General features: G+C 47.4%; 1 protein-coding gene across 1 annotated transcript in view; it reads left to right on the top strand.

Moving 5' to 3' along the window:
* Positions 1 to 16,162, top strand: part of LOC117350638 (dimethylaniline monooxygenase [N-oxide-forming] 5-like) — a 51,201-nt gene extending 35,039 nt beyond the window's left edge. The window contains exon 7 of the mRNA XM_033925065.1: positions 15,782 to 16,162. Within this exon, the coding sequence (XP_033780956.1) occupies positions 15,782 to 15,789 (8 nt within the window). The 3' untranslated portion in view covers positions 15,790 to 16,162. The remainder of the gene's footprint in view (positions 1 to 15,781) is intronic.
* The last annotated feature ends 11,103 nt before the right edge of the window (positions 16,163 to 27,265 follow it).

Genomic DNA, 27,265 nt, shown 5'->3' with positions numbered 1-27,265 from the left:
TTGGATGCACAGTCAGAAGAAGAAAGTGCAACCAGAGACTCGTGAAATCACCAGACAAGGTAGGAAAAATGATTTTATTTTAAATTTAGTGATCAAAATGTGTCTGAATTTATATCTGCTGTCTAGATTTTACACTAAGGTCCCATTTTACTAAACAGCAATAGAGTTTTTTAGTGCAGGGAGCCTATGAGCGTCGAGAGCAGTGCTGGGCATTCAGCGCAGCTCCCTGCACTCTAAAAACTGCTATCGTGGTTTAGTAAAAAGGGACGGGGGTATATTTGTCTATTTTTGTATGGTTGTTACTGAGGTGATAGTGCATAGAGTCATCTGCTTTGACCTCTTTGAAAAACCCTGGAATAGGAATGATAATTAACATTTTCTATGCGTACAGTGTGCGTTGTGTTTTTTTAAAATTTTATTGTTGGTAGATCATTTTGACTTGGTCATTTTAAAAGTAGCTCGCAAGCCCAAAAAGTGTGGGCACCCCTGCTCTAAGGGATCCCACATGGGCATCCCATTTGCTCTTAAATTCTTGCATGCTGTTTGCCTCGATCACCTGCACCGGGAGCTCGTTCCAAGGATCAACCACTCTCTCGGTGAAGAAATATTTCCTGGTGTCGCCATGAAATTTCCTGCCCCTGAGTTTGAGCGGATGCCCTCTTGTGGCTGTGGGTCCTTTGAGAAAGAAAATCTCTTCTTCCATCTCGATATGGCCGGTAATATACTTAAACGTCTCGATCATGTCTCCTCTCTCCCTACGTTCCTCGAGTGAGTATAGCCGCAAATTTTTCAGCCTTTCCTCGTACGATAGATCCTTGAGCCCCGAGACCATCCTGGTGGCCATCCATTGCACCGACTCTACTCTCAGCACATCTTTTCGGTAGTGTGGCCTCCAGAATTGCACACAGTATTCCAAATGAGGCCTCACCATGGTTCTGTATAATGGCATTATGACTTCAGGCTTCCGGCTGACGAAACTCCTGCGGATGAAACCTAACAACTGTCTTGCCTTAGATGAAGCCTTCTCCACATGATCAGCAGTTTTCATGTCTGCGCTGATGATCACTCCCAAGTCTCGTTCTGTTGAAGTTCTAGCTAAGGTCTCACCATTCAAGGTGTAAGTTCTGCACGGATTTCTGCTGCCGAGGTGCATGATCTTGCATTTCTTAGCGTTGAAGCCCAGCTGCCAGGTTGAGGACCAAAGCTCCAACAAATGTAGGTCCTGTGTCATACTATCGGGTGAATTGCCGTCTCTCACTATATTGCATAGTTTGGCGTTGTCAGCGAATAACGTTACCTTACCTTGAAGCCCCTGAGTTAGGTCCCCTATGAATATGTTGAAAAGGAGCGGGCCCAAGACTGAGCCCTGCGGTACTCCACTGGTCACCTCCGATGTTTTAGAGAGGGTACCGTTAACTACCACCCTCTGAAGTCTGCCACTCAGCCAGTCATTGACCCATGTAGTTAGTGTTTCTCCCAGCCCCATTGATTTCATCTTGCTCAACAGCCTGCGATACGGGACACTATCGAAAGCTTTGCTGAAGTCTAGGTATATGATGTCCACGGATTCTCCCAAGTCTAGCTGTTTTGTTACCCCGTCAAAGAAGCTGATGAGATTGGATTGGCAGGACCTACCCTTGGTGAGTCCGTGTTGACTGGGATCCCGTAGATTCTCCTCATCCAAGATTGCGTCTAATTTACGTTTGATTAGTGTTTCCATGAGTTTGCATACTATTGATGTGAGACTCACCGGTGTGTAGTTTGCAGCCTCTGCCTTGTAACCCTTTTTGTGCAGTGGAACGACGTTAGCTGTTTTCCAGTCTATGGAGACTCTCCCCGAACTTAGGGAGAGATTGAAGAGTCCTGATAGGGGTTTTGCCAGGACATCACGCAGCTCACTGAGCACCCTGGGGTGTAGATTGTCCGGTCCCATAGCTTTGTTCACCTTGAGTCTTGCCAGTTCGTAGTAGACGTCGCCAGGTGTGAACTTGAAATTCTGAAACGGGTCTTCCACGCTGGGCCTTGCCTGCAACTGCGGACCGTGCCCCGGTGCCTCGCAGGTGAAGACCGAGCAGAAGTATTCATTCAGTAGTTCTGCTTTATCGGAATCTGATTCTGTGCAGTTCCCATCTGGTTTTCTAAGGCGTACTATCCCATCTGTGTTCTTTTTCCTGTCACTAATGTGCATCTAATTCATCCTTACCCATATCACTCTATGCCACTCTTAAGGAGATGTGCATCTAGTTTACCCTTAAATCCTAGAATGGTGGATTCTGCAATTACTTCCTCTGGGAGAGCATTCCAGGTGTCCACCACTCGCTGCGTGAAACAGAACTTCCTGATATTCGTCCTGGACCTGTCCCCCCTCAGCTTCAGTCTATGTCCTCTTATCCGTGTCACATTGGACATTGTAAATAACTGCTTTCCCTGCTCTAATTTGTCGAATCCTTTCAGTATTTTGAAAGTCTCGATCAGATCCCCATCTCAGTCTCCTCTTCTCAAGGGAGAACAACCCCAGTCTCCTAAGTCGCTCCTCGTAGTCCAGGTTCTCCATACCTTTACAAGAAATCTCTAATTCTAGGAGCTCTCAGAAATATAAACTTGGTTTTCCCACTGTTAAAAGAATAAAAACTATGGCCAATTGTTGTCGATTATTTTCTTTTTTATTCGTAAAAGTTTGGAATGACCTTCCTTCTATAATTAGAGTTCTCTCTCATGTACCCACTTTTCGTAAAGTTCTGAAGACATATTTATTTCAGAAATTTACGAATGATCCTTCATTTTCAAATAATCAATCATAAAAGATAAAATTCTGGCCTAAAAGATATAGGGCTAGATTCACTAAGCCCACCGATCAACTTCTGACCATTTAGCGACCCATTTGCGACCCGATTCCCCTCTGACCCGATTCACTAACCTCTGTCCCAATCATCCTGCGATTCATGCATATAAATGAGGGGGAATGGCATTTAAATGTAGGCAGACAGCAATTCACTAAAGAGGGACACCTACTGGGCTGACTGATCCAAAAATAAGCGACTGCTGAGGACCAGTCGCTCGGGTCCTTTCCGACTGCCCTGCCTTCTGCCGCCCTACTCTCAGACCCAATCTCCTGCCTGTCCCGATCTCCTGCTCTTATCTCTGATCTCCTGCCTGCCCTGATCTGCTCTCTGCCCCATCTCCTGCTCTCACCCTGAATCTCTCCTGCCGCCCTGACTCTCCTGCTCTTCCCCACAGTGCAAGCCCGTGGTTTTAACCCGCGGGCTTAAAGCGGGTTAAAACCACGGGCTTGCGAAGAAAAAAAAAAAGCAAAAAAAAAAGAAGTTTCCTGCTCTGCCGGGCACAGAGGGCCAGCGCATGCGTAGACCATCTACAGCTGGTCTGCGCATGCGTTGAGATCGCTATAGAGCGATCCGGGCGCTCGGTTGGGGGCGTGATTCCGATCGCCCTCATTTGCATGAGGGCGATTCGTGAATCATCCCCTCTCCCAGACATGGATCGGAACGGATCCAATCCATGCCCTTAGTTAATGAATCTAGGCCTAAGTTTCTGTTCTGATCTCCTGTATAATTTTATTAATATTTTGTTAACCGAGTCGAACCCTCCTGTTGGGATAAATCGGTATTAAAAAAAAAATCAAAGATTAGATTAGATTTTAGGAGAGGCACTGGTGCCAGCTGACTGCCTAGAAGATGTGCCTCTCACGGTGAGAGGCAGGTCCTGTAGGGAGTCAGCCAGCATAACCGCGCCTCTTCTCTTCTACGTGCCTCTCCTGCTCCAGCGCCCCCCACTGGTGGCTCAGGGCCCCGTCTGGAGGGCCTTCGCGCATGCACAGCTGTCGGCGTGACGATGTCACTCATGCGTATGGCATCATCACGTCAACGTCGGCGCATTTCCGGGTGCCCTTCAGCCGCGGCCCAGCGTTTACTGTGCCGCCAAGTAAAAATGTTTGTTTGGGCGCTCCACTAAAATGTATAATCTTCAGGAGATGTAGTAATATAAAACTGTAGTTGCGAAAGGATTTGGGGCATTAAGACAACTTAGAGCTATTTGAAATTTTTGGGATGAGAAATCGTCACATACTTTAAGTCATATTTTTGTCCTATCTAAGTTGGACTATGGCAATTTGATATATGCAGGAATAACAGCAGGGCAATTGAAACGTTTACAAACAGTACAAAATGCTGCAATCCACTTGTTAGGTCATGCTGATGCACATATATATGATCACTAGTCTTTAAGCCTGTTACATTAACGGGTGCTAGAATAGATGTGTTTATCTGTCTTTCTTTCTCTCTCTCTCTCCTTGGCCGCTTTCTGTCTGTCTGTCTTTCTATCTTTCTGTCTCTCTCTTTCCTCGGCTGTCCACCACCATCCCTTGCCTGTCCAGCAGCAGCCCTTTTCCCTGCCTTATACCTCCCCCCCTGTCTAGCAGCACCTCTTCCCTGCTCTCCCTTTCCAGCAGTAGGCCTCCCTTCCTGTTACCTTCCCCCCCTGTCCAGCAGCACCTCTTCCCTGCTCCCCCTGTCCAGCATCCGGCTTCCTGGTCCGTTTGCGTCTGCCCTCCTCTTCAAAGCAGCCTGCTGAGGATCACGGCCGGCTGAACCTCGCAGGCTGCTCTTCACGTCGGTAGCACGTTCCCTCTGACACAGTCCCGTGCGTCAGAGGGAACGTGCTACTGAGGTGCACAATGGCCTGCGAGGTTCACTACAGCTGGCTGCAAACCTCAGGCTGCTTTGAAGAGGAGTGGTGGCGGCGGCAGTGGTGGGTGAGTGAGGGTGGGAGGGGGGAGTCGCCGGCATGTTCCCTGCCTCCGTGTTCGAAAATGAAATTCGGCAGGAAGGCGTTCGGGGCAGGCAGGAGATCAGGGCAGCGGGAGAGTCGGGGCTGCAGGAGGCGTTCGGGGCAGCAGGAGATCGGGGCTAACAAGGGCAGAGAGCAGGGGCGGCAGAAGGCAGGGCAGCCGGAAAGGGCTTGAGCGACTGGTCCTCAGCAGTCGCTCATTTGTGATCGGCCAGCCCAGTCGGTGTTGCAAGGTTTTGCTTAGTGAATCGCGTCCCTGCCTACTTTGCATGCTGTTGCCCTCATTTGCATGCGCGGATCGGAGGATGGTTGGCAGAGAGGTTAGTGAATAGTGCAGGAAGGAAATTTGGTCGCAAACTGATCGGTACATGTTCGGTTTGCTTTGTGAATCTAGCCCTTTTGTTACTATGATACAGCAGAAGGCTCCGGTTCATAGACAAACTCGCGTGAGACAACGGCGCGCCGACCACTGAGCGCAAGGTTGACGGCGCGCCGAAGAAAAGCACTATTTTAAAGGGTTCCGACGGGGGATGTTGGTGGGGAACCCCCCTATTTTACTTAACAGACATCGCGCTGGCGTTGTGGGGTGTTTGGGGGGTTGTAACCCCCCTCATTATACTTGAAACCAAACTTTTTGCCTGTTTTTTAGGGAAAAAGTTCAGTTTTAAGTATAATGTGGGGGGTTACAACCCCCCAAACCCCCTCCAACGACAGCACAATGTCTGTTAAGTAAAGTGGGGGGGGTTCCCCCCCACCCACCCCCGTCGGAGCCCTTTAAAATAGTGATTTTCTTTGGCGCGCCGTCAACCTTGCGCTCAGTTGTCTGCGCGCCGTTGTCTTGCGCGATTTAGTCCCGTCACCGAAGGCTCCAACGCTGATCATTTATTTCATTCATTTTCTCTCCCATTCTCTCCAAAGGGTAGTTGTGAATCACTTGTTCACTCTTTCCAAAAATACTAGGACTAGGGGATATGCGATGAAGTTACTAAGTAGTAGATTTAGAATAAACCAGAGAAAATATTCCTTCCCACTACATGTAATTAAACTCTGGAATTCGTTGCCGGAGAATGTGGTGAAATCAGCTTAGGGGTCCTTAGGGGTAGGGATTCATTAAACGCTAAATCAATTAGCCCGCCTTAGTAAAAGGACCCCTTAGTGGGGTTTAAAAAAGGTTTGGATAATTTCCTAAAAGGGAAGTCCATAGGCCATTATTGAGCAATCAAGCTGTTGTGACATCATTGCTGAGGTTGGCTCTTAGGCATTGGTGGAATGAGGCTTTATGACATCACAGTCTCAGCTCTGGAATGTTGCTTCCAGACGCTTTCGGTGTATAATAGTCCTTCTAAGGACGGTAATGGAAATCTGTTCCTTGCCATTTTTAATCATTTTAGCCTATTTTACAAAATACTAGACTATTTATTTTATTGTTCCCCTTCCTTTTCTTTTGGTCCTTCTCCCCCTCTTTCTCTTTATACATATTGTATTTCCGCCCTTTTCCATCCTGTATCGGTAAGATAATGTTTGTCAGTGCGTTCGATTGTTTGTAGCATTATTTGTAATTTGATTTTAACGTACGCTCTTTTTATTCTTAGTTTTTATATTATGTTAAACCGCTTTGAATAAGGCGGTATATCAAATTTTTAAATAAACCTGAAACCTAAACCTTGCTACTCTGGGTTTCTGCCAGGTACTTGGGACCTGGGTTGGCCACTGTTGGAAACAGGATACTGACCTTTGGTCTGTCCCAGTTTGGCAACTCTTATGTTCATAACAGGTTACAATTAGCCATATGGAAAGGACTCCTGACTGAGTTAAACAGTAAGATGAAATCCGGGGACAGGACTGCACAGGTAGACAGGTCTTCGGAGCCACCTTAAACTTACAAGGACAGGAATCCACCGGATAGGAACACTAGAGCCACGTTGGCTGTCAGAACTGCTTGGCAGAATTACCCAAATATTTCCTGTCACCAAAAGCAGGGGGAAAAGATCTAGGGAAGGAATGGTCCTTAGGCGAGTGGGGGGTAATGACATCACATCTTTTTCAACTCACAATCAAGCTAGGATTTTATTACTCCAGTGGGGTCTGAATAAGTTTGCTCACATACTCAAATACTTGCTCCCAAAATTTCTGGACCCTTTGACATTCCCACCACATACGATAGAATGTGCCTCTTTGGCCACATCCTTTCCAGCAACTAGTATCACTCTGCTTAGTATATTTGCTAATTAGAATAGGGGGTAGTATACCAACGTACTAACAATTTAATAGCATTTTCCACTAAGATGGCCGCCCTAGCTGTCTGTGTTCAAATGTCTGCACTATAAATTACTTAAAGGTGGCTAAAACATTCAACCCAGGATTTTATTACTCCAGCTAGACTAGCAACCTTTATCCAATCTTATCAAACCCTCAGCACCACCACTCAGAACTCAAACTTCTCATAGTTCTAAGCTTTACGTGCCAGCTCGTCACTGGGTTTGTTATTTTCTTATCTTTATTCAAGAGCTTAATAGTTTCATTTTTCTTTTTACTCTATTCATTCATTTTCAATAAGTTAATACTTAGCTTAGGCTAGAGATGTCAATATGAGCTTGTAGAGATTCAATGGTTGTCGGCAGAGATAAGGGGTGGAGCCTTGATAAAGTGGTTCTCGCGAAACATGTTGGCTTTGACATCCCAACGGCCTAAGCTAAGTATTAACTTATTGAAAATGAATGAATAGAGTAAAAAGAAAAATGAAACTATTAAGCTCTTGAATAAAGATAAGAAAATAACAAACCCAGTGACGAGCTGGCACGTAAAGCTTAGAACTATGAGAAGTTTGAGTTCTGAGTGGTGGTGCTGAGGGTTTGATAAGATTGGATAAAGGTTGCTAGTCTAGCTGGAGTAATAAAATCCTGGGTTGAATGTTTTAGCCACCTTTAAGTAATTTATAGTGCAGACATTTGAACACAGACAGCTAGGGCGGCCATCTTAGTGGAAAATGCTATTAAATTGTTAGTACGTTGGTATACTACCCCCTATTCTAATTAGCAAATATACTAAGCAGAGTGATACTAGTTGCTGGAAAGGATGTGGCCAAAGAGGCACATTCTGTCGTATGTGGTGGGAATGTCAAAGGGTCCAGAAATTTTGGGAGCAAGTATTTGAGTATGTGAGCAAACTTATTCAGACCCCACTTGAGCTTAATGCGGAAAGGGCTTTGCAGGGAGTAAGAGTAGAAGGTTTAACATCTTTTAGATCTAAACTTCTGGGCCTGGCATTCATAGCTGCTAGATTAACATTAGCCCAGCAATGGCGCACGTTAAACGTACCTACTTTAAGAGATGTAAGGGAACGTCTAGGAACAGTATGATGGGTTGTATCCGAAGAAGTTTCGTCGGCCGGAATCCCGAAGTTATAATGCCGTTGTACAGATCCATGGTGAGACCTCATCTGGAATATTGTGTACAATTCTGGAGGCCACATTACCAAAAAGATGTGCTGAGAGCTGAATCGGTTCAGCGAATGGCCACCAGGATGGTGTCAGGACTCAAGGATCTCCCGTATGAGGAACGGCTGGGTGAGAGAGGGGAGACACGATTGAGACGTCCAAATATGTCACGGGCCGTATCGAGGTAGAAGAAGATATCTTTTTCCTTAAAGGACCTGCGGCAACAAGAGGGCACCTGTTGAAAGTCAGGGGTGGGAGATTTCATAGCGACACCAGGAAGTAATTTTCCACCGAAAGGGTGGTTGATCATTGGAATGATCTTCCACTGCAGGTAATCGAGGCAACTTTGCGGGGAAGAGGATGGGTTCCCTGCTGCGGCTGCTAAACTGATTGCAGCAGGGGAGATTTCCTTGCCGCGATCAGCTCAGTGGCCACGTCTCTTTGAAATGTAGATTTGCATTTTGCTGGCCTACATTTCAGGCGCCTATCGCGGCCCTAGGGAGATGCCTGGGGCCACCTAAGCTCCCCTAAGGCCACTTCCGGGCAAAACCATGCCCACGCCTAGCCTTGGGCGAACTTAAGCGGCCCTAGGCATCTCCCTAGGCTTGTGAAAATGCCTACAGTGTAGACAGCCTTCCTCAAGGTGTTTTTTTTAATAAAAATGTGAGTCCCGCCCGATTGGTTGGTTAGACAGCGGTGGGAAGCCTTCCATATAAAAAAAACCCAAGAAGAGGAGAGCAGAAAGGACTGCAGGGTGAAACTGAAAGAAGCCAAGAGAGAGATACGTTTGGCGAAGGCACAGGCGGAAGAACAAATGGTTAAAAATGTAAAAAAGGGAGATAAAAATTTTTTTCAGATATATTAGTGAAAGGAGGAAGATAAAAAATGGAATTGCTAGGCTAAAAGATGCTGGGAACAAATATGTGGAGAGTGATGAGGAGAAAGCAAATGTGCTAAAACAAATACTTCTGTTCTGTGTTCACAGAAGAAAATCCTGGAGAAGGACCGAGATTGTCTGGCAAAGTTACACGAGAAAATGGAGTAGATTCTGCGCCGTTCACGGAGGAGGGTGTTTATGAGCAACTTGAAAAACTGAAGGTGGACAAAGCGATGGGACCAGACGGGATCCATCCCAGGATACTAAGGGAGCTCAGAGAGGTTCTGGCGAGTCCTATTAAAGACTTGTTCAACAAATCTCTGGAGACGGGAGTGATTCCTGGGGATTGGAGGAGAGCGGATGTGGTTCCTATTCATAAAAGTGGTCACAGGGATGAAGCAGGAAACTACAGGCCGGTGAGCCTCACTTCAGTTGTTGGAAAAATAATGGAAGTGTTGCTGAAAGAAAGGATAGTGTATTTCCTTGAATCTAATGGGTTACAGGATCCGAGGCAACATGGCTTTACAAAAGGTAAATCGTGCCAAACGAACCTGATTGAATTTTTTGATTGGGTGACCAGAGAGCTGGATCGAGGACATATGCTAGATGTAATTTACTTGGATTTCAGCAAAGCCTTTGATACAGTTCCTCATAGGAGGCTGTTGAACAAACTTGAAGGGCTGAAGTTAGGACCCAAAGTGGTGAACTGGGTCAGAAACTGGCTGTCGGACAGACGCCAGAGGGTGGTGGTTAATGGAAGTCGCTCGAAGGAAGGAAAGGTGACTAGTGGAGTCCCTCAGGGTTCGGTGCTGGGGCCAATCCTGTTCAATATGTATGTAAGTGACATTGCTGAAGGGTTAGAAGGAAAAGTGTGCCTTTTTGCAGATGATACCAAGATTTGTAACAGAGTAGACACCGAAGAGGGAGTGGAAAATATGAAAAAGGATCTGCAAAAGTTAGAGGAATGGTCTAATGCCTGGCAACTAAAATTCAATGCAAAGAAATGCAGAGTAATGCATTTGGGGATTAATAATAGGAAGGAACCGTATATGCTGGGAGGAGAGAAGCTGATATGCACGGACGGGGAGAAGGACCTTGGGGTGATAGTGTCCGAAGATCTAAAGGCGAAAAAACAGTGTGACAAGGCAGTGGCTGCTGCCAGAAGGATTCTGGGCTGTATAAAAAGAGGCGTAGTTAGTAGAAGGAAGAAGGTGTTGATGCCCCTGTACAGGTCATTGGTGAGGCCCCACTTGGAGTATTGTGTTCAGTTTTGGAGACCGTATCTGGCGAAAGACGTAAGAAGACTTGAGGCGGTCCAGAGGAGGGCGATGAAAATGATAGGAGGCTTGCGCCAGAAGACGTATGAGGAGAGACTGGAAGCCCTGAATATGTATACCCTAGAGGAAAGGAGAGACAGGGGAGATATGATTCAGACGTTCAAATACTTAAAGGGTATTAACATAGAACAAAATCTTTTCCAGAGAAAGGAAAATGGTAAAACCAGAGGACATAATTTGAGGTTGAGGGGTGGTAGATTCAGGGGCAATGTTAGGAAATTCTACTTTACGGAGAGGGTGGTGGATGCCTGGAATGCGCTCCCGAGAGAGGTGGTGGAGAGTAAAACTGTGACTGAGTTCAAAGAAGCGTGGGATGAACACAAAAGATTTAGAATCAGAAAATAATATTAAAGATTGAACTAGGCCAGTTACTGGGCAGACTTGTACGGTCTGCGTCTATGTATGGCCGTTTGGAGGAGGATGGGCAGGGGAGGGCTTCAATGGCTGGGAGGGTGTAGATGGGCTGGAGTAAGTCTTAACAGAGATTTCGGCAGTTGGAACCCAAGCACAGTACTGGGTAAAGCTTTGGATTCTCGCCCAGAAATAGCTAAGAAGAAAAAAAAAAAAAAAAAAAAAAAAATTTAAATTGAATCAGGTTGGGCAGACTGGATGGCTCATTCGGGTCTTTATCTGCCGTCATCTACTATGTTACTATGTAATCAGGATGCCATTTATAGAATTTGGCCCTTGGAGCCTGAAGCATGCACAGGGAGAGAATCAGTTGAACATCTATTAAGAATATAGTGGTTTGGGAGTAACAGTCTGAATCAGTGGCAGAGTTGGGTGGGGGGCGGACCATCCTGGATGCCAGTGGAGGCGCCCCACCACCAACAAGCAAGCATTCAGACCAGCGGTGTAGTAAGGGTAGGAGGTGCCCAGGGCAGTGGCGCCTCCTTCCCCCCCCCACCCTGTTCTGCATGCCCTCACTCCTGTGCCCCCTTCCCGCTCCTTCCTGCCCCCCACTCCACACTCGCGCTTTCCCTTACCTCCCTGTACTTCTAAATCTTCACCAGCGTAAGTGGCTTCTCCAGCCAGCTACTCACGCTAGCTCACGGAGGATTTCCCTCCGATATCACTTCTGGGCCCCATGACCCGGAAGTGATGCAGCGGGTGCTCGTGCCATCCCTCCGCCCACCCCGTACCTCTGTAGATCTTTTCTAGCGCGAGCAACTTCTCCTGCCTGTTGCTCGCGCCAGCCTGGTTCCCCTCTGCATCACTTCCGGGTCACGGGGCCCAGAAGTGATATTGGAGGGAATTCCAACGCTAGTGTGAGGAGCTGGCTGGAGAAGCCACTTGCGCTGGAGAAGATTTAGAAGTACAGGGAGGTAAGGGAAAGTGTGAGTGTGGAGTGGGGGTCAGGAAGGAACGGGAGGGGAGCACAGAAGGAGTGGAGGCATGGAGAACAGGGTGCGGTAGGGGGGGAAGGAGACGCCATTGCCCTGGGCACCTCCTACTCTTACTACGCCGCTAGATTGAATGCTTGCTTGTTCTGAGGAGTCAGGTGAAGAGGTAGGTTTTTATTACTTTTCTAAAGCTCAAAAGTCCATCAAGGGATTTGATACTAGAAGGAAGTTGATTCCAGTACTTTGGTAAGAAGTGAGAGCATGACCTTCATCTGGCACATTCTAATTGGAGGCTCCAACCAGGGGCAAATTGAAGTCGTGTTTCCTCCTGGGAGCAGAGGGTCGGTTTGGGGCGTAAGGTGGGAGTTTGCTTGATATGTAGCTGGGTGCCATGTTGTGTAAGGAGTTGAACGCAAGTACTAAGCCTTTGAAGATGCAGCATTTGGCTAGAGATAGCCAGTGGGCTGACGTTAGTGCTTGGGATACTGAATCGTTGGTGCGAAGATTCTCCAGTAGTCTGATTGCAGTGTTTTGTACATGTTGGAGACGCTTAATATTTTTCGCTGTCAGTCCGTTGAACAATACTCATGCCCTTGTTCGGAAAAGACAACAGTGAGCCATTTTGAAAACCGTCTGATGGAATTACTGCCATGCTAAACCGTCTGGAACCGGTTTAGCGACCATCGTTAAAGTCATGGTAAGTTTTGAGAATCTGCTCCTCAGATCTCTATAAATTTTGGAAACCTCGAGGAAGAGGGGACTGACACCACTGGAGATTTCTGCTGGTTCAGAAATGAATGTCGGTAGAGAGAAAACATAGGTTCAAATTTAATTCTACGGGTTGGGGGGAGGGGCAAACGATTAAACAGATCTGTCGAAGATTACTGAAGCCGAATTTCACATTTTTAAACCCAGAATAACAACTGAAAGCTTGAATTGTAAACCCCCTTTTGGAGTGGCCTAGGGTTTCACCCCCATCGCAAGTCACTTCCCATATCTTTGACGCCACGACGCAAGACTTTCCACAAAGTTGTAAATGGTCCCCCGATATTTGGCAGACAGTGAGGGATTTGGTAGGGGGTGCTCATCTTAAGATTCTGTCTGGACGAATCCAAACATGTGGACCAACTTTGCAGCGAAAATCAATATTTATCAAAATATCGGTTCTGATTGGATTTACACCACGGAATAAATGCAGGGGGGAGGGGACAAAATCATTAATGGATAAATATATTCTTTAAAAAAACATAATACGTAGAGAATTAGATAGTCTTATAATATGGAAACACTAGGCAGCCATAAAACGCATGCATTTAAATAATCCCCCAACTTTTCATAGGAAGATATTAAAGACAAACCCAAAGTACAAACCCAACTTTTTTTTTTTTTTTTTGCTAAATCAAGAAGTGTATAGGACAAATAGAGAAGGAAGTAGAGGCAGGGCCGGATTTAGATGAAAAGAGGCCCTAGGCTATTCCACTTATGAGGCCCTGTCATCTCCCATTTTTAAGTTTGTAAATTACATGAGAGATAATAAAATACAACATTACTGTGATATATATCAGTATGTTAAATGAAACATGTTGTTATTGGTACTAACCTTTATAAAAAATGTGACACGGATAACAAATAAAAAAAGTCGAGAACACTTATTTGGACATTTTTTCTCAGCACCATATATAGTACTTGTAACAATAACTAATCAAACATAACACACAACATTGCCCCTTCCTATGTCCATAGTGCCCCTAGTGCGTCCTTCCTCACTTCACCCCCCTCCAATGCCCGCCTTCCTCCCATCCCCCTTCCATTGAACACCCCCCCATGCCATCCTGCCTGCCTGCCTTCCATTAACCCCCCCCCCACCCACCCCCTCCGATGCCAGCCTGCCTGCCTCCCATCCCCCTTCCACTGAAACCTCCCCTACCCCCCTACTCCCGATGCCAGTCTGGGCCGTCCTGTCTTGACGGATCCACGTTTTGCCTCTCTCCCCGCGGGGCTGGGCTTTGCCCAGCTGTTTCCGGACTGACGTCTTTCCCTCCCCGATCCTCCTCCCAGGGTGAGAAAAAGAAAGGGAGAAGCAGAGTCGACGCCCCGTTGTGGCCGGAGCCGGTTCTGATCCCGAAGCGTAGAATTTCTCCTTATTTTCGGTTCAGTGTTTTAGTGTTCACTGTTTTTAGAATAGTGTAATTTTAATTTTGCTAACAATTTGAATGTAGGCCCTCTTGATCTTGAGGTCCTAGGCTGAAGTCTAGTTAGCCTATAGGAAAATCCGGCCCTGAGTAGAGGGTTATTTTCAATTCCCTTTATTAAAAAAAAAAAAAAAAATCACTATGTCAGATTGAAGAATTTTGATATAGTGCCTGCACCCATTTTGGGAATATTTTCAGCCTGGTCAATAACAAAATTCCTCAGGGGGGGGGGGGAGGAAGGAGGTTACACATCCTGTAATATACACACAGCTACACAAACAGAGCTTTGGAAATGCATAAACTTCTTTCAGATAGAAAGGGGAGGAGCCCCCGTTTCTCCTTTCACTTTTAATCTAGACTAAAGTGGGGGGGGGGGCATTATTTCTTTAATCCGTGGTGTTAATAAAGTTAGTCTTCTGCTCCTTTTAATGTCAGCCTCAGGGCCTGACTTTCCTTGCAGGGCCCAGTTGAACGTGTTCAGCAGTTTAGACCGAAGGGCCTTGGAGCAGGACTCTGTACAGCGCCGCGTACGTCTGGTAGCGCTATAGAAGCATAAGAACATAAGAAACGCCTTCACCGGATCAGACCTAGGTCCATCTAGTCCGGCGACCCACGCACGCGGAGGCCCAGTTAGGTGCTCCCTGTTGGAGACCCGGATTTCCCGTATCCCTCGATATGATTCGCAAGAAGGTGTGCATCCAACTTGCGCTTGAAACCCAGAACAGTAGTCTCCGTCACAACCTCCTCCGGGAGAGCATTCCAAGCGCCCACCACCCTCTGTGATGCCCAAATAACTGGTAGCAAGAGTCCTGACTTATAGAGACACTTTTAACAGCCTGGGACTAGCCGAGGCGGTGGCAGATCAAATGCACGCAAGGCAAAAGCGCACCGACAAAACCGCCAAGACAAGTGAGCGCAAGGATAACAGCGCGCAAGACAGTTGGGTGCAGGGCCAACTTAGCGCAATGACAATTCAGCGTGCCTCAAAATGGCGCATGGCGGAGGTCACGCGCACCACCATTTGTCTTTGCTCGGCTGTCTTGCGCTCACTTGATCCGCTCGTGCTTTTTACTAAAAAAATCATTCGTGCTGAATTGTCTTGCGCTCACTTGTCTTAGCGCTCAGTTGTCTTGCGCGCATTTGACTATGAACCAGCCGAGGCATAGGGCCGAGCACCCCTAAAAGGGGGAAGGGGTAAACGAAAAGGGGGGGGGGGTACATGGTTGGTACTCAGGTGCAGCTTTAAAGTTAAGGGGAGGAGGGGGGGGGGGAGTGTCATCCTGGAGTTCTTTGGCTTGATTTTCGTTTGTTTCGTTTCGTATCCCAGCGAGGACTGTTTGAGAGAGAGGAAGTGAGGGGATTTCTGGCCAGATCTTCAAATTTTTTTTTTGATTTTGAAACCGATATCTTGGGGCTCCTTTTCTCAAGCCGCGCTAGCGGTTTAACGCGCCCGATACCGCGCGCTAAACCCGCCGGCCGCGCTAGCCGCTACCGCCTCCCTTGAGCAGGCGGTAGTTTTTAGGCCAGCGCGGGGGGGGTTAACGCGTGATGAAACGTCGCGCGCGTTAACCCCGCTAGCGCGGCTTGATAAAAGGAGCCCTTAATATTTGCGGTTAACCAAGCTCTCTCTTAGGCTGGGCCCATAACCTCCTTCCTTTACTTGAAGAAAATTTCCTGCATTAAACGTTGAACGTCTGCCCTTTTCCACCTCCCAGAAACTGGTTCTTCGCCGTTATAGACACCCTAAGAGTTCTATTCTTTCTTATACTCTGTGTGTGTTATTTCTGCTAAAGGGTGTTAATGAGCTGAAGAGGTTGACCACTGGTTCTAGAAGATCAAAGACCAAGATGCCTGTCATGAGCTCTCTCCCTATTCATTCAACATCAAAGACACCAACTTGTGACCTGAGAATACACATTTGTACCTCAAGCTCTTCCAAAGAAACTGCTCTATAAAGCCTCTCCCCAATGTCAGAAGCACCATCCAAAGATGGAGCAAGACTCTGAAATGGAACAGGTTATTTGCACAGTCCTGTCCCTGGAGAAGGATTACCCATCTTTGCAGAAAACCTTCCCGGACGTTGAGGACTACCCAGTTTCAAAGAAAGAAGACCCCAGCTTGGAAAGCCCTGGACAGATCTGTCCAAACAAGCCCAGCCATGCAGAACGACTTAAAGGCAAGTGCTTACATTTTTCTGTCCTCACCTGAGGGATGAAAGATCTAAGAAGCTGGCTTTCTAACAGATACATCTCTTTTTGCAGAGGATGCATCAGAGCTGGATACCACCGCAGTAGCCCAGAGCAGCCTGGACCTTGCAGAGTCCTGGGCTGGTCGCACTAGAAAGAGAAGTAACTTCACTCGGGAGCAGGTCTTCTTTCTGCAGAGAAGTTTTGAGCAGAACCCCTATCCCGACTACCTGGAGAGAGCCTGCATTTCTCAGCTCAGCAGCATCCCTGAATCTAAAGTCCAGGTAGGAGGCTTGGATACCTTTCTGCCCCCTGGCATTATGCCTAGGGTTTTCGTTCTTTGGGTCGGTGTTATTATGGACTGCATACATGCTGGGAGGGGGCAGGAAGGTCGGCTAGAGGCTCAGTGGTTATCTAATAAATCAAATGGTGTTTGCTGTTTGGTAATTTCCAACCAAAGGGACCTGCAAAGGCAAGGACTTGTTTGGGTCTCAACAGCTGATTCGTTTTGGGTTTGCTGAATCATTTCACGGGCTTAACCAGTTTCATGTCCCTCTGAATGGAGTTTTTCATCACTAGGGGCTAGATTTTCAAAAAACCGCATAAGAAATCAACATATAGTAATGATTTTTTTTTTTTTTTTTTTTAAAGAGTCATTCTCCCAAAAATGAGGTTGGCGGAGAGTAGCGAGGACTTGCTAAATTTGCATGTGCCCATCACTGGTTATAGGCACATGCACAGAATAAACATTAAAAAAAGAAAAAACCCACAACAGCAGGAGAGATGCCCAGTGTCTCTTGCCACCAACCAACACCCTCACCAACTCCTCTAGGCAGCGAGAGAGATGCCTACTCTCTCCTTCCACCACACAACCCTTTCCCGTGCCTCTGACGACCCCCCACCCTCTCCCCATTACCTTATTTTCAGATGGCTGGCCGGAGGGATGCCTACTCTCCAGTCAGCTGGCCCGTCTCTTCAAAATGGTAAGCCTTCCCTTCCCCGGTGAATCCTGGGATACATCAGGGAAAGGCCTGAGGCTCTGACTGGCCCAGGTTGTTTAAGGCCCTCCTATGGGTGGGGGCCTTATGTGTCTGGGCCAATCAGAGCCTTAGGCCCCTCCCCGGATGCATTTTTTTATTTTTTTTCATTAGCCACAGTCAAAACACACGCCACAAGATGCACTTTTAACAGTGCTGTCACCCCTAGACCAGTCACTGATTTTTGTCGCCAAAAGCTCTTGGAGAATGGCTTGGCAATTTTTAAGAATCCACCGGAGTGCTCATTTCATTATTGAAGAGCCCATTTGCATGGCAGTGTCGGAGACTGCTAGAAAGCTTGCCGTTTTGATAATCCGCCACTAAGATGCATGCAGGATAAACCGTATGGAAACCAGTTTAGCGACCATGTTAAAGTTACAAGAATCTGGGCCTAGGAGAGGAAAGTTTGTGAACCCTCATTGTGGACCAGTACATCACAGTCCAGGAAGAAATCACTGAGACAGGATCCTGGGGCAGAGGATGAGATGAAAGATTGATTTATCTGGCAAATCTATCTATCTGTCCATTTATTCAGGGCTTGCCCTAAGGTATCTGATGCAGGGGCATAGCCCACCCAGTTTGGGCTTAGGCCCATCCTCTCGGCAGTCTCAGGCCTCTGGCAGTGGTTCCCACACCCTGCCAGTGGCTAACCCAGAAGCCTTCCCTCTGACACGTTTGCATTTTATATCAGATGGAAGGCTTCTGGGTCAGGTGCTGGTAGCATGTAGGAACCACTGCCAGCAACCTGAAGAAAAAAAAGAAGTGCTACACAGGTTGGGGGTGGGTGGAAAGGGAGGTAAAGAGCGAGGCTGCTGCACAAGTGGATTGGGGAAGGAGGGAAAGAGAGAGAGAGAGAGAGATGCCTGCCCACTTTGGACTCAGGCCCCACCCAGAATCGTCTGTCTGGCTGCACCACTGATCTGATCCTCCAGCCAAGCTCAGGTGTATTTCAAAGTGCTACCCTCCTTCCCCAGCCCAGCATGTCTGTTTCTCCACCCTTTAGTCTAGTATCTCCCCTTCTCTTGCTTAGCCTCCATCCAGCATCTCTCCTTGCTTAACCCCCCCTACATCCAGGTTTTCATCTTTCCTATCCCCAGCCTCCGCTATAGTCCAGCATATCCCCATCCCCGACTCCACTGTTCTTCATTGCAAGGCCTGAAAGCCAATGGTGGCCCACAGGGACCTCTAGTGCAGCTTGCAGCTCCCTATCAGGTTTCAACGTTTCCCCCCCCCCCCCCCCACACACACACCTCAAAAACTACAAGGAAGGTGCTAGCATGGCAGCAATTCTTCAGCCTTGCTAATGGTCTGCTCTGCACTGTTCTTCTGCAGGGTTCACAACCTCTGAAGCAACTTCCTGTTTCTGTTTGGTGGACCGCAGCAAAGGAACCGTGAAGAGGAGGCCATGGGCAGTGATACAGAATTGCTCCTGGGATGCTGTAATGTTCATGGTAAAGAGGGGCTGTCGAACTGGTTGGGGAGGACATTTGATGGAACCAGGGGGGTTGGGGAGGAAGGGAGGAAAAAGGAAGAGATGCTGAATGGGAGGGGCAGAGAGGAGAGGAACTGGGACACATGGATGGAGGGGAGTGGAAGAAGATGGTGGGACATGGATGGTTAGGAGGGGAAGGAGATGGTGCAAATGGATGGATGGAGGGGAGGGGAAGATGAGGGAAGAGATGGGGCACATAAATGAAGGGGAAGAGATGGTCCACATGGATGGAGGGAAGTGGAAGAGAGAGGGAAGACATGGTGCACATGGACAGAGGGGAGGGGGAGAGAAGAGATTGTGCACATGGATGGAGGAGAGGGATAGAGATGGAAAGGTAGACAGATTTGAGATGGAGGCAGAAAAATGGAAAACCCAAACAAACCCTGAATATGAAAATCAGTGCCAAAGATGGATATAGTAAAGAAGGAGAGGAAAGAAACAGAAAACATAAGGATACCTTGGAAACAGAGTTAAGAGCACAGAGGGAACAAGGTGATCAGAATAATAAAATCGCCAGATAACAAAGGTAGAAAAACTGTTTTTATTTTCAATTTAGTGATTGAGAAATACGTCAATTTTGAAAATTTACATCCATTTTTATATTTTGGACTGTTCAAGAAGAATTGTGTTTCTTTCTAGTTCTCCTGTGGTGTACTGTGTGCAGAGTCTGGCATATTAGGGTTTTGTTTGTGTGTTTGTATTTGAAAAGGGTTTGTTTGTTTGTTTGTTTTTCCTGTTTTCTGCATGTATGACTGAGGCCAGGTGTTCTGGTGGGGATCGAAATCCAGAAACTTTGGTTGGTATCTTTGCCCCAAGTAGGAAGATATTTGTTGTCTCTCGTTCAGCTTTTTTGGACTCAAAATGGCCCCGGCTTAAAAATTAGTGAAGACCACTGCCCTACCATGTCCCACATCGTCAAGTGTTCAACATATCCCCTTCCCTTTTCTGCCTGACCTCCTCAGCATTTCTCCTTCCCAACCCTTCCTTAAACACCTATGTACAGCATCTTACATTTCTTAACCTCCCTCCATAGTCTATCTTCTTTTCCCTTCATATAAAGCAGCTCCCCTTTCTTTACCTTCCCTATCTCCCATGCCCAACACGTTTCCTTCCCTTCCCTGTCCTCAATGATCAGCATCAGCCCTCTCCTTTCCTACCCCTCCCTTGTTTAGCATCTTCCCTTTCTCTTCCTAGCTCCTCTGGTGTCCAGTATTTCACCTTCCCTTCTCTACTAATATCTACCCTTCTCTCCCCCCACATGTGTCTAGCATTTCTCCTTATATTCCTTGTCCTCTCAAATATTTAGCATCTCCTCTTTACTTTCCTTCCCCTCCCCATGTGTCTAGCATCTCTCCTTTCCTAATCTCCATTGTGTCCAGCATTCTTCCTCTTCTCTTCCCCTGCTGCTGATGTGGACACCAAAGGTATATAATATGAGGCCTATGCAAACCTACAGTCATGTGCCCCACCCTCGAGTCAGTTAAAGACCTCCCACCCCTGTAGTCCAACATTTCCCATCCCCTCTGTAACAGTCAAGGTGGACTGGACAGCATATCCCTTTTCCCTTCCTAACCCTGCAATCTAGCATCTCCCTTCTCCATTATCCAGCCTTTTCTTTTTCCCTCCAGTAACTACCTGTTCCTTCTCTTTCTGTCCCCAGGTGAGCCAACATTTTCTTGTCCTTCCTTCTCTACCCTGGCTCAATGTCCAACTTCTCCTTCCTTCCAAAAGTAATAAGCACCTGTGCAGGACCTTTCAATAGAGACTCCCACTCAAACACTGCCATGTCTGGCCTCTCCTGAATGCATTTTCTGTCAGGGAGAAGTAGCCTAATGGTTAATACGTTTCCCACTGCATCTCTTGCAACCTTGAATGAGTCACTTAACCTTTCATTGCCCTAACTGCATAAAAAAATGTAAACTGCTTTGATTGCAACCACAGAAAGGTGGTATATTAAATCCCATCCTATTTCTCAGTCTGGCAGTGCTTGAACGCAGTCCTCTACTGAAAGGTCTGTGGGTCTCTCCCTCTCCAATACAAGTTTGATACGGAGATATTCAAGGCTCACCACCATGCTGACGCAACATCCAAAAAGCAGCACTGCTGCCTCTGCCAGCAGTGTCACCATCACACCCTGAATTCTGCCACCCTAGGCCAAGACCTAGTTCACCTAATGCTAGGACCAGCCTGTACCAGTGTCTTGCAAACTCTTTTGAGCCGCGGCACGCTAAATGTAGTGGCCATGGTTCGAGGCATCCGGAAGTACGCAGACATTGACGTCGATGTCCAGGACTGCGCGAAGAACCTCCAGACGGGCCCTGAGCCGCCAGTGGGAGGTGCTGGAAGGGAAGATGCACGGAGAGGAGAGGCACTGGTGCTGGCTGACTGCCTACAGGATGTGCCTCTCAAGAGGCGCATCCTGAAGGCCAGGGGTAGGGAACTCCGGTCCTCAAGAGCCATATTCCAGTCGGGTTTTCAGGATTTCCCCAATAAATATGCATGAGATCTATTTGCATGCACTGCTTTCAATGCATATTCATTGGGAAAATCTTGAAAACCCAACTGGAATGCGGCTCTCGAGGACCGGAGTTCCCTACCCCTGCTGTAGGCAGCCAGCACCTCTCCTCCTCCCCAGCGTCTCGCGGCACCCCTGAAATCTCAGGAGGCACACTAGTGACTATCTGCATATTGTAACTCGCTGATTGTCCAGCTCTCTTCAATGTGAACCGCCTAGAAGTCGCACGATTATGGCGGTATAGAAGAATAAAGTTATTATTATTATTATTAGTGTGTTGCGGTGCACAGTTTGCGATACACTGTTCTAAACCAGTGATTCCCAACCCTGTCCTGGAGGAACACCAGGCCAATCGGGTTTTCAGGCTAGCCCTAATGAATATGCACGAGAGAGATTTGCATATGATGGAAGTGATAGGCATGCAAATTTGCTTCATGCATATTCATTAGGGCTAGCCTGAAAACCCAATTGGCCTGGTGTTCCTCCAGGACAGGGTTGGGAACCACTGCTCTAAACAATTAAAACTCATTTTGTCTTTGTATTCTCGTTTAATAGGTTTGGTTCCAGAACCGCAGAGCCAGATACCTACCAAGAACCAAAATGTCTGATCTGGATGAGCTCCCCCAGAACCCCCAAGAATCAGCCAGGGACCATGAGGAGCAGGAGCTGGAGCCGGAAGATCATCTGCCAATGTTGCCCCGATTCTTCAAAAGGGAGGTCTTGCTGCCTGCCGACCCCTTCCTGCAGGCTGGAGACCCCAGCAGATCAGGGCACCCCTTGGCTCTGGAAAACCTGCAGTGCTATGCCCAGACAGATCTGGAGCTCTTGAGGGCCTGTCCCCGTGCTCCTGGCTGGCCTGTGGTAGTCCATGTCTGTCCTTCTGAAGACTCCTCATCACTGTTCCCTTTAAGCTGAGCGGGAGTCCTCCAGCTGCATTGCTGCCAGTGGGTGGCAGTATTTCAATATTGTGCTTTCAGCTGCTAGGGACAGGCAGGTTCTCTGGAGTCCTGCAGAGTTTGCCTGTCCCTCACTATTGAAAATGTGATGGTGAAACAGCACCACCCACTGGCAGGACTGTAGGTGAAGGACTCCCGTACAGCTTAGAGCAGGGGTGTCAAAGTCCTTCCTCGAGGGCCGCAATCCAGTCGGGTTTTCAGGATTTCCCCAATGAATATGCATGAGATCTATTTGCATGCACTGCTTTCATTGTATGCTAATAGATCTCATGCCTATTCATTGGGGAAAACCTGACTGGATTGCGGCCCTCGAGGAGAGACTTTGACATTCCTGGCTTAAAGGGAACAGTGTCCCTTACCCTGGAGAGGAAACACATTGTAGGCAATTCTGTAAATAGGTGCCAGTCATGTGTAGTCATACTTGTATGCAGTGGTGGAGTAAGGGGAGGGGGGCAGAGTGGGTGGGCCACCTGGGCACCATCTTTGCAGGGGCACCAGCGCCTCTTCTCCTCTCCACCCCCCCTCACCCCGCACACCTCTTGAAATGTTTGTTGACGCGAGCAGCATCTTCCACCTGCTGCTCGTGCCAGCCCCGGCTCCTTTCTGACATCATATCCTGGTCGCGGGGACAGGACGTGACATCAGAAGGGAACTGAGGTCAGCGCGAGCAACAGGCGGAAGTGCTGCTCGCGCCGGTGAACATTTCAATTAGTACAAACAGGGCTTTAAATCACTTAAAATGGCTTCAGCTAACTCAACAATAAATACCTACTAACTTTAAGAAGCCTTCTATTGCGCTTATCAGTTTTTATTACCACATAATAAATATATTTCTATCACACTGATTTAAATCACATATTACCCAACCACACTCTCTGTGAACAAATCACACTACACAACTGCTTTCTTTATAAAATAGCTCAACGGGAACACCCCATTGGGCCTGGAAACCTGGACTGGAACCAAAGCCTTTTCTGTTTCAGTTCCTGTCAACACCACATTGTCACGTTTTTAAAATTATCACACGCTCTCTCGCTGCATTGCAAATTGTTACCACAGTCTCGTGTTGCTCCACCACACCGATTTATAAATTATACTTTCTGATGTCACCATTGTTCAGTCGGCCCAACACAGGGCTGTGCTTCCCTGGATCAGCGTCTTCAGGAGCCGCGACCGCGTCGGGTATTCACTGAGTTATTTCACCTCTTACCGTAGTTTATTTTATCATACAACAACAGCAGCAGCATGAGGTTCAAAACCTCCGTAGGAACTCTCTCCTCCTCCAATGGGGTGTTCCCGTTGAGCAATTTTATAAAGAAAACAGTTGTGTAGTGCGATGTGTTCACAGAGAGTGTGGTTGGGTAATATGTTATTTAAATCAGTGCGATATAAATATATTTATTATGTGGTAATAAAAATTGATAAGCGCAATAGAAGGCTTCTTAAAGTTAGTAGGTATTTATTGGTGAACATTTCAAGAGGTATGTAAGGGAGGAGGCACACGGTTGTGGCGATCCTGGGTGCGTCTGTCCTGGGCGCCAACCTCCCTCGCTATGCCACTGCTCATATGTGTACCAAGTGTTTTAGTGCATAACTTAGAGAGGATGAGGTGGCGCATAGGCAGTCCGTGGGCATGTCTACATGTGGCGAGTGTAATTTATAGAGTCCTATCAGTTATGAGCATCACTTGGAGCACAAAGACGGCCCATTTGCGTGCCAGTGATGGCGTACGCTGGATTATAATGTTGCGTGTGATATCACGCGATTCCCCTGAGGTGAATTATTATATTTCTTAAAAACTGACTGTCTAGATAGGTAGAAAAATCTTTGTTACATCACATTTTTGTCTTCTTTCATTGTGGGTTCGTTTGGGTAGAAAAGTATTCGAAAACAGCACGTTGGTGCCCGGATGATGTTATTGAACCGGCGCGTAGCACTGGCGCGCCTTAAAGGAAATGCCAAATATAGATTTGCCTCTTACGTCCCAAGCGATCCTTTCACCTGCAGTGAGCGCTAGTTCTTTGAGGTCTCAGGATTTTGCTTTGTAAGACTGGGGCAAAGGCAAGAGCTGGAAATCCGGAAGAAGGTCTCGGTATTCCAAAGTTTAATGACTTGCAGTCTGAAATAAATGTCACCAGTTCCCTGTTTTCATGTGCCAAACCATCTCTGTTCCTTTTGTTGTTGCAAAAACGTGGATTAAGTGGTACTGTTTGTTATTAGCTTCATTTCTGTAAGAAAACCTTCATGAAATTGCACTTCTCCCTCCATATTCGCGGGGGTTAGGGCCAGAGCCGGCCCGCGAATAACTTTTAGGGCCGACTCTGACCCACCCCCGCCTCCCGGACCTCTCCACACCTTACCTGGTGGTCTACGGTGAAGCGGGGTAGGAGCAATCTTCCTACGCTGCTGCCCCGTGCAGAGCCGTCAACAAAAGTGGCTGCCGTGAGTTCCCGTGCTCTCACGAGACTACAGCGGGAACTCGCGGCAGCCATTTTTGTTTGACGGCACTGATCGGGGCAGGAGCGTAGGAAGAGCGCTCCTGCCCCGATTCACTGCTAGGCCGCCAGGCACAGTGTTGAGAGGCCTGGGAGGCGGGGTGGGTAAGGGCTTAGAAACTCGCAAATAACCGAAGTCGTGAGTTCTAAACCCGCAAATTTGGAGGGAGAAGTGTTAAAATTGATGGAAATGTATATAATTCAAACTCCTCATCAGTCACTGGAGAGCAGGCTTATCTATGGAATGTAGGCCCTGATGATCTCACCAGGGGAGAGAGATAGAATCTAAGGCCTGTCTGGTAGGGATGTCTGTCTGAAATTTCCAAGTTTATTTTGTTTTTGATTTGTTGACAAAGCCGTCTGAGTGGCTTACAATCTAATCAGGTACTCTGCGTACTTTTTCCCTATCTATGCTAGCAGGCTCACTGTCTAACTATGGATTTGGGGCAATGAGGGTTAAGTGACTTGCCCAGGGTCATGAGGGGTAGCACTGGGCTAGAACCTACAGCTGCAGGGTGTTAGGTGGCAGCTTCAGCCCCTAAGCCACTCCTCCACTCTGCCCAGCAATGAGCGTGCTCACTATTTGCACAATTTGCAGGCACATACATTCTTGGATTGGATTGGAAGAGTTGCTCGATACGCTGCTTATCGCAATGTATTTAAAGCATATGAATCGCCTTAATGGGTCAGATCAGTGGTCCATCTAGCCCAGTAGCCCATCTAAAGTGATTTACATTAAAAAAAAAAAAAAAAATCATACAAAAAATATTCAAGGCAGTAACAAATAAAAAAAAAAATTCAACTCGCGGTATCAAATTTAAGAAGCAAAAGATACACGCGGTAGAAGACTGGAACGCTCTTCCAGAGTCTGTCAGAGAGGAAGACACCGTCCAGGGATTCAAGCCAAAGTTAGACAAGTTCCTGGTGAGGAAGAGTGTACGCTGGTAGGGCTAGTCTCAGTAGGGCGCTGGTCTTTGACCGGAGGGCCGCCGTGTGAGCGGACTGCTGGGCATGATGGACCACTGGTCTGACCCAGCAGCGGCAACTCTTATGTTCTTATGAAAGCCTAAATAGCTTGTAATGCTTATTGTATCTGGTAACCTATTCCACCATGAGGGACCCAAGAAGCAAAACAGCTTGCCTCCTAGTAGAAGTCAATCTGACCATTTGAAGTATATTCACTTTGCATCTTCTCAATGTCTCTCCCTACACCCCACCCGGGAACTCCGTTTGGGTAAAGCTCTCTTGTCCGTACCCTTCTCCTCTACTGCCAACTCCGCCCCTTCTGCCTTGCTGCTGCCTGGAACGACCTGCCTGAATCAGGACACCAGGCTCCATCTCTAGCGGTATTCAAATCCAGGCTCAAAGCCCACTTTTCTTGAAGTTGCGTTTCGGTCCTAATCACTTCCAACTTGTAATATACCATGGGTGTGAGCGACTGGTCCCCCAGCAGTTGCTTGTTTTGGGATCGGCCAGCCCAGTCGGTGTGCCACATTTTTTTTTTTTTTTAGTGGATCGCTGCCTGCCTATATTTGCACGCCGTTCCCCCTTATTTGCGTGCGCGTATCGGAGGATGATCGGGACAGAGGTTAGTGAATCAAGTCGCTAAGTGGTCGGGGCTTGATCGGTGGACTTAGTGAATGCAGCCCTATATCTGTTTCTTATTCATTCTGCAGCCCCTGCCCTCTCTACCTCTTCATCCCTTTGTTCCTTCATGTATATATTGATCCACCCTGTGTCCTGTGTGTCTGGCATAATTAGATTGTAAGCTCTTTGGAGCAGGGACCGTCTCTTGCATGTTTAATGTACAGTGCTGTGGGTAGTGCTGTAGAAATAATAAATAGTAGAAATATAGGAAGTATCAGTAAGGGCTGTTTTGAGGAAGGCAGAAAGAAATGTTGATCTGCTCTAGCTAATGGCTGGCTTATGTACCTCGTTTGGAAACAAACATGATCTACGTACAAAAGTATACATCCCTGGCAATCATCCCAGGGGCCCAGGGATCATACCCCTGAGACTGACCCCTGCACTACCTCTAGTCTGACTTGATCCAGTGCTTTCTCTAATATTATGCGGTTGACCACATGATTTTGGCTATGAGAGGCGAGAGAGGGGAGTTGGCAAGTTCTCTTTCTTTCCACCACTGAGAACCTGAGCTCTGGCTTCCTCCTTCCTTTCCCGTTGCTCTTGCCATCTTTCTCTTCTCGGTTTCTATCTCTTTTCTCCTCACAGCTTTTCTCATGTCTTTCAGCTTTCCTTTCTCTCTCCCCCCCCCCCTCCATTTTCCCCTTTCTTGCACTTCCATTCCTTTTTATCGTCTTTTTTTCCCCTCCATCTTCACATCGGGCTAGATTCACTAAGCCCACCGATGAACCTCCGACCACTTAGCGACCCCTTTGCGACCGATTCACTAACCTCTGTCCCGATCATCCTCCGATCCACGCATGCAAATGAGGGGGAACGGCATTCGAATGCAGGCAGGCAGCGATTCACTAAAAAAAAAAAAAAAAAAAAGAGGGACACCGACTGTGCTAACCGATCCAAAAATAAGCGACTGCTGAGGACAAGTTGCTCAGGTCCTTTCCGACTGCCCTGC

This window comes from Geotrypetes seraphini, chromosome 16, assembly GCF_902459505.1.
Source record: "Geotrypetes seraphini chromosome 16, aGeoSer1.1, whole genome shotgun sequence".
NCBI classification, from domain to species: Eukaryota; Metazoa; Chordata; class Amphibia; order Gymnophiona; family Dermophiidae; genus Geotrypetes; species Geotrypetes seraphini.
The sequence above is the reverse complement of the archived record's forward strand: the minus strand, read 5'-3'. Positions and strand labels throughout refer to the sequence as shown.